The sequence below is a fragment of the Euprymna scolopes genome, chromosome 18 (assembly GCF_053919585.1).
Source record: "Euprymna scolopes isolate OS-2025 chromosome 18, ASM5391958v1, whole genome shotgun sequence".
In the NCBI taxonomy this organism is placed as follows: Eukaryota; Metazoa; Mollusca; class Cephalopoda; order Sepiida; family Sepiolidae; genus Euprymna; species Euprymna scolopes.
In genome coordinates, this window is record NC_136499.1 from 87032798 (window position 1) to 87041048 (window position 8251).

The window sequence follows — 8251 nt, forward strand, 5'->3', positions numbered from 1 at the left end:
TGTCAGAATATTTAGGGAATTTTTGACACCTCTAACACAAAACTGCAAATAAAATATAAAAAACTTGTAATTTCTCTTTTTAAAGTGTGTTGTTTATTTTCTTTATGGAATATACTTCCAAAATAAGCTATTAAAGTTGTTTAAAAAATAATAGAAATATTATTTTTTTTTTTATTTTTAAAACAGTGAAAGTGCCTGCACGCGTTCATGCAGCCATGTTTTTTACGTAATAAAATCAATTGAATTTTACGAGTTAATTTTTTCAATTTTTAAACTTTAAAAATCTATCAAAATTTTTCTAATGGTTCAATTGTTACGATATTTTCAAGTTCCATCTGAAATTTTATGCTCTTTCCAGTAAACCGAATATAATATTCTAGACAAGCGTTTTTCTTTTTAATTCACCCCCCCCATTTTGAAATGTCTATTCAAATGAAAATAATTAATTTTCTCACCTAAAATTTATATATCACAAATTGAAGATAAAAGATCAATAAATAAAATAAGCTAATTTAAAACAAAACAAAAAACGAAGTTATGTGCAAATTTACCTGTAAAGTTCAAAGTTTAAAACCTTTTTTTTAAAAACCCCATTGAATTATTTTTGAAGCGAAACCTTATCTTGTTATATTGTCCAAAAAATTTCATAGAATAATGATAATTTTTTCTATTTCATTCAACGTTTTTTTTTAGATATTTAAAAAAAAAAAAAAAAAAAAATTCACTCCATAAAGAAGAAATAAAATATATTACATCAAAAACTCATGTATTTCTTTGAGAAAAGAAAAAAATCAAAAATTCCTCGAGTTGTTTTTTTTTTAAGGCAGAAACTGATAAATAAAATGTGATTATTTTTCACCTATGGTGGCACATATTTCTTCACGCACAAGGCTAGAAAGCTAATGTGTATGTGTTGTTTTTACGTCCTTCTATCCATCTGTATTTCAAAACAGGAAGAATCGCCACTTCGCCAACACCGTAACAATGCTTATGTAATGGCGGCCTTTTCAAATAATTGTTTAAAAAAATTCCTTTATTTAAAAAATACATGGAATATAAAATATAAATATGGACAAATTCTCATAAATGAAGAATGGAAGCATCCATTGATTAGTATTTTATATAGGTAAGTGATTTTTTTTAATTTATTATTTTTAGATTACGCTGAATTTCGTGAAATCTTTCTTAAAGAAAACCGATTTAAAAAAATATATCCAATATTTTTCCATAAAACCTTTTATTATTTGAAAGATTGGTCTTTGCTCCTTTCATTGAAAAAAAATAAGGGTTTAAATTACATTATTCATATTGTTATAAGCTTCGAAAGATAGGGAGTCTATTTAATCACTCTTTTTTTAATGGCGAATTCTGACACTCCTAATGTATCTTGCCAGATTTGTGTATCAATACACACTTTGATATAATTATACTTCATCAATATTCTGTATTATTTCATTTTGTATAATAATATTAATATTTCATTCATTTCATTTGTTTATTTCTAATCTGATTAAATTTTATTGATGATTTAACAATTAGTGGCGATTGTGCAGTGTAGTTAACAAGAAAAAAAGTTTTTGAAAAAAGATAAATAACTTTTAGTAAACACAATAAATTACACTTTTCTATGAGTTTTACATGTGGATTCTGATTGTTAAAGGTTTTCTCTAATCATGTTCTAAGATGGCGTCTGATTTATTTGGAAACTGCTTGCTAACATTAGGCTTAAATAATAATAATAATAATAATAATAATAATAATAATAATGCCCCTAATAATGCCCCCCCCCCAAAAAAAAACGGGATACCAAAGGGCCAAGAAGGGTCAATAAGGACTGAAAGACAGAGGAGCGAGCGCCAACCAGACGTCGGCTGGACAAGTGCAAAGAGGGGATCTTGGGGAGGCTGAGTACCACTCAAATTCCAGTATAAACCAATGGCCACTACCAGCGAGAAATCAATGGTAAGCGGCTGTTGCGATGATGCAAATTCATTTGCAAATGCTATCGAAGTAGGTGGAGAGAGCTGGCTGGACGTCTGAGGAGACTTGTTGTCACTCAGCTTCCAGAGAACACCACAGGTTTCCAATCAGATCGTTTGTTGGCTTGTGTGAAAGCTCCATGTGAGCCAATAATAACAACAACTTAAACTAATCTGATAGGCAACTACCCTCAGACTTAAGCTTACGCCCCCCCTTTTTTACTATGTTTTGAGCATGAAATTATCGGTCCTATTGAAAAGTTTGACCAAGTAAAAGTGACGCTAACAAATACACAGATGATAAATCTTACAATCATTAAACACACAGGTGAGTAGAAAAGTAAATTTTCTTGCGTTTGGTAAAAGTTATTTGTTGTTATTTTTTCGTCCTCATCTTTCTTGTCAACTATGTTAATCGTACAATTTGCTAACATTTTTTATATAAAATGAAAATTTTCCATTTATAAAAAAAAGTGTCATTTTATTATTATTTTTTTTAATAATTAATTTGTTGAAAACAAAAATAGGTTAACATCAGTTGAAATGTGTAACGTCACACTTGGCCGCCATAAATACCTTAATCTTTGTTTAACTAAGATCAAAGTGTAGTATCTATTTTGACGGCAGAACTTTTTTTTATGTTTTTAGCGTGTGAGGAAGCAAAGTCAGTTTTTAAAGTAGGGAAAATCCACCTCCACAAAATGGGGCGCGTTGGGGGAGAAAAGTTTTATTATGATCATTATTATCAGTGCCTACTGCCTCGCCTCGGTCTTGAAGGATTTCTCGCTAAGGACAGAATAATTCCTACATTTGATCGTAACTCGAAAACGAAGAGTCTCATTTGAGTTTTAAACATATTCTACAACTGAATCCATTTTGCTTATAAATTTCTACTTTTTAAAACCGCTGTTTTGCGCAGTTCATAAAGAGGAATTTTTGCGTAAAAATTCGACAGCCAACGAGAATGATGAAGATTACAATAATACCTTTAATTGGAAAAAATATCGGATGAATTAACAACAAAGAGTATTTACTGATTGAATTTTAAACGATTATTTTTTAAAAATACTAATAAAAATGCCAATATTTTGAAACTTTTGAAACCAAAAATGAGAAAGTTGTCTCTAATATTTCTTACCTAATCTTTGAAGGTTGCTATCCCAAATCGAATACGTTGTCATGCCCAAACAAGACGAGAAGGCAGCTTAAAACACGCCGAGTACAAACGTGGCTTTCGTGTAATTGCTTTCACCTCATAGAAAAGAGATCATATTCATTTCCGCCTACATTTCATGAAAAGTGAGGCGCAGATAAAAAAAATAAATAAATAAAAAAAGACGAGAAACACGAATTGTAGTTTCCTCGTTATAAGTAACAGTTACTTACAAACGTCCATTGTAACGTTTCCTAAGTTACGAGTTCGTAAACAGAAAAATAGGGAGAGGGCAAATTTTACTATTTGCCCCCACGCTGTCAATAAAAACGTTAAAATAAGATTTTAATTTTTATACATTAACACCTTAGAAAATTTTAAATATAAAGTGGATTTCGATGATCAACTACTCCCAGACCAGAAAACATTACTACATCTACTCCTTGGCCATGCAATGTGGGACATAAAGAGTAATTGCATTTCTAACATGGCGATCAAAAATGGTTACTCGTTCTATCACATGCTATGTGATCAAGAACGGAGTGATAATTTTATGCTTAATTAAAAAAAAAAAAAACACTCTTAAATCTAAGCTATTTTTCTTAGGTATTCCCAAGGTGTTGTTGGCCTGTTTCACACGTAAAAAAAAAAAAAAAAAAAAAAATAGAAGCCTACTTCTATTTTTGCCGTTGACATCGTTGTGGCAAATAGACAAAATTAATTCTTAAAATGTTTCACTTTTTAAAAACAAAATTTATGCTTGGATACACTTTATGGAATCTGTTCATTATTATAAATTTGAAGAAAGCCATTTGAAAATTCATTAGGTTTTACAAAATTAAATTATCGATGAGAGAGACGTGCAAATGTAAAGCGTATGCTTCTACTTATTCTCCTCCCCATGAGGGCAGAATTAGATAAAATGTTGGTTTTTAGAGAACATCCAGATCCTCCAAAAGGGCACTTTGGGTTGGTACAAAACAAAATAATTGCCTCAGTCTAGAATGGCCTCTCTCTCCGTCACTAGCCAAGCAAGCACAGAAAAGATGCATTATCAGAACAGCTATTACATTTTGGAGGAGACTGCTTTTGATTTGCCTCCCCACGAGGACAAAATTAGACACAAGGTCAGTTTTTTATATGAGAAAATTCAACACTCCAAAAAGAGGTACTTCTAGATTCGAACAAAAATTTAAATTACCCCAGTCTAGAAGGAATTCTTCATTGTCCGAAAATAGAATAGACTAAATGTAGCAAGCACCAGAACAGATACAACTTTGGGGAGGCGCATCAAACATAAAACTGTTTAAGTTTTATTTTTACAGAAAAAATAAGTTTAACAGTGTCAGAGTTTAGAAGGACAGTACCTTTCTCTACCGCAGCTAAGTTTGACATGGGAATTAAAGTTAAGAAATCCAGCTCTCTAAAACAGGAGGGATTAAAAAATTGACATATCGGCGTTCTCTTCTAGGAGTGCTCAGTCGAACGGTGATACCCACCCCCTTCTTGAAGGAGGTAATGCCTCGGATAATTGCCTTTTAGGACAGAACAGAGATCATATTCCACTTCGATCAGAGAGCACGGTAAAGTGCTATTATTGAATTGCCAGGACCAAACAGTACCAGTTATTTGTGTCATGTGCGCACCATTCACCAACCAACTAAAGACTTACTTTTAAAAGGTTGATTTATAAGGGTATTCGGGTCTGTTTTGAACGAGTATCACATCTAAAATTGTCGCTGACACGTATTTTTATGATATCAAGACCTTTATTATCGAAATGTATTTCGTATTGCTTTCACTGGTCGCCATGTTTGTTTTCGCGTGAGCGTATTCAGTTTTTGCGCGCGAGAGAAAACAAAAATGGTGACTAGTGAAAATAACAACAAGGAATACATAGGATAATAAAATTCTTAATATCATAAAAAATACCTGTCGATGACAATTTTAAATGTGGTATTCGTTCAAAACAAACCTGAATACTCTTCAAATTCACCATTTGAAAGGAATTGGTATCTTAACGCAGATGGAGCCTTAATCGTAACCCAGTCTCCAACATTAAAAAAAAAAAAAGAAATTTGGAAAAAAAAAAAAAAATTAGATTCTACTTTTTTTTTTTAGCTGATTATGTGTGAATGCCATGAAAACTTTTTAAACATTTTAGAATTTAGAGTAGGGGATCTGTTTCTTCACATATAAATTTTAAATGTAAAACCCTACAAAAATGGGCCTTCTGCATCTGAGCATTCCTGGCGGAAAGCCCCCTTCCCTTCCCATGTAAAGATTGGGTTTCCAAATAACTTTATCAGGACTAGGGATTTTATCCCCGGCCCCCAAAATCAACAGCAATTAAACCATTCGGTATTTTTTATGAGAGTACCCAGCGACCCAGCGTAGTTATAAACACCTCCAACCACCCCATGTTAAGAAAGGCTTTCGGAAATAAACACCCCCAACTTCCCCATGTTAAGAACGACTTTCGAAGTTGTGGGTTTTTATTCCGAAAGCCATTCTTAACATGGGGCGGTTAGGAGTGTTTATACTACGCTGGGTACTCTTGTAAAAAAATGCCGAACATTCCTGTAATGACCTGGTCCCTGTTGATTTTGCGGTCGAAATTAGTGCAGTTAGGAGGTTCACTCTTCTAGGCCTTGCCTTCTTTCTCTCTTTGAGTCTTTAGTTTATTGCTAATCACCTGAGGTGCCCTCACTTGGAAATGCCGACGGGGTTGCCCAGGCACTTTTTTCAGGTCAGAGTGCTCCTTCTCGGGGGGCGCTGACTTCTCAATTCCACTTTTTGACCCTAGTGTCTAAGTTCTTGCAGGGGGGAAAGAACTAAACATCAATAACGTTCCATATATATACGATAAGGCTATATGAAATGAAACTTTTGTAATAAATTAAAATAGTAATTATGGCATTCAATCCATCGTACTGTTCTGTCGGAAATGTTATATGCAGAAGTGTAAAAAAAAAAAAAAAAAAAAAAAAAAAAAAAGGTTCCTTTTTGAATTTTGGAGATGAGGATTGATAATTTATTATTCGGCCTACTGTTCTCGTTTTGAGTGCTATTCTCGCAACGTTTCGGCCGATGAAACCTCCCGCCTTCTTCAGGTATATCTTGTCAAATTCGGGAATCTGCACGAAACGTCGAACGGTAATTCATTCAGATGAGTAATTCGCAATTCCATTCTCCGTATTGCCTACACTGAGGATTCAACCTTCAACTGAATTTCACCAAATACTTTATCCGTTATAACAAGGACCCGTGCAGATTCCCGAGTTCAACAGAGCACACTTGAAGAAGGTCGGAGGTTACATCGGCCGAAATGTTGTGAGATGGGAACAGTGGCTGTGGCCGAATAATACAAATAATATTCGATATTTAAATATTTCAAAATAAAAACAGAAAAAAAATTAAACAAAAGAAAAGTTACAAGAAAGATAACGATAAGACATTGTCAGAAAGCATGCTTATCAGTTTCGATGTCATTTCTAATTAATTGTGATTATTCGATTACATTGGGGATGGGTTTTTTATACTATATAAATACAAAGAAAACTAAAGCTTAATAATATCAACTGAAATTATAGTTTTTTAAAAAAAGTGAATAATACCTTTAAAGTTTTACCAAGGTAAAAAGATGAGAACGATAATAGTATGCACTCGCACTGGTTGCGTCAATATGGAGAGGCGGTCGTCTTTACTTTCAATAGTTGTTTTCGTTTTGTTTGTTTTGTTTTTTGTTTTTTTCACTTACAAACGTACAACGTCGTCCTCGTCTTTTTAACGTCTCTACTCCACACTTCCTTAGACGACAAAAATGACTATTTTTGTTATTAGAAAGAAAAAATATACAAAAAAAAAAAAAAAAAACGTTTCCCGCGCTAAAGTCAGAATCAGTCAAGTCAAGTCCTGCCTAGTTGAAGACGAAGAAGGAAAGTCTGTCAGGTTTTAGTTTACTTAAGAGGAAAGAGTCGGTCAACTGATTTTTATGCTGACATAACCGTCTTTTTCAAAGAATAGTGAATAAATAACATGAGTTTTTTTTTTCTTTCTTTCTTTCTTTCTTAAATGGAATCAGATGTAATTACCGTATGATTCCGCAACAGTTCGGTTGGCATCAGTCGCGACAGAATCTTTTACCCGCTCCAAGGAAATTTATTGAATGAAGTTTTTGTTTTTTTTTAAGTGACGCATAATGGATATTTTTGTATTTTATTTTAATATAAGTTATTTCATGCGATTGGCAATTCAATTGTACTATAAAGACTGTTTGAATATCTCACATTTTATTGGAGGAAGAAGTGACACACGGTCAGAAGGGGGGAATCAAGCCAATGCCCCTTAAGGAGGGGCACTCTGGCCTATTAAAAATTGCCTGAGCAACCCCGTCAGTGTTCCCTGGTAGAGGCGCCTTAGGTAGTAAGCATTCCACTCAAAAGACGAGTGGAAACGTTGGCTTTGGAGCCGAGGTAATCATAGTATTTTTTGTCTTGAGATAAAATTCTAATTTACTTTTTAAGCTTATATGTCAATTTTTATGCAGCTTTTGTATCCGTCACTATCATTTTATTTTTCCTAATTGTTTTCAAATTATTGATTAATTTTAATCTCTTCATTTTTTGCTTTTAAATTTCTTGATAACGTTATCTTTTTTATTATTTATTTATTTGTAATAAAGTTTCTGTAGTAAAATTTTAAAACAGTAAATTGTTTTATGTGCTGCATTCTGCAAACATGTCTACAATTAAAATATTGATTATAAAGTTACTGTTAAAGTGCATAGTACAAAAACTAGGATTTAAAATTAATCATTTCATTGTATTGAAAAAAAGTGAGATATTCCAATTGTTCCTATTAATAATACTGAACCTATTGCTCAATTCCAAATGACAGCCTTAATGTTCTGATATTACATTCCATCTTTATTTTTTCTGTTCTCGGTCATTGAATGAGAAATCTTTCTGGACTGAGGCAATTTTTATTTTTGTACCAATTCAGAATGCCCTTTTTAGAGGAACTGGATTATAGTAACTCACACGGTAGAGGCGTTACCAATTATAGGTACTCTGGCTGGGAGTCACTAATTTGTAAGGGTGTGAGTCGATGTTCACCA

The 8251-nt window shown here is 32.8% G+C and overlaps 1 protein-coding gene across 3 annotated transcripts in view; it reads right to left on the reverse strand.

Annotated features, from left to right (window-relative positions):
- The window catches only part of LOC145297679 (uncharacterized), a 78729-nt gene extending 71376 nt beyond the window's left edge, over window positions 1-7353 (reverse strand). Inside the window, exon 1 of one of the 3 annotated variants that reach the window (XM_080143866.1) lies at window positions 7227-7353. In XM_080143866.1, the coding sequence (XP_079999992.1) occupies window positions 7227-7256 (30 nt within the window). In that variant the 5' untranslated portion in view covers window positions 7257-7353. Of the gene's footprint in view, window positions 1-3117; window positions 3638-6749; window positions 7129-7226 lie in introns of those variants that run through there. The other 2 variants (XM_080143867.1, XM_080143868.1) reach the window with 2 other exon arrangements.
- Window positions 7354-8251: the final 898 nt, after the last annotated feature.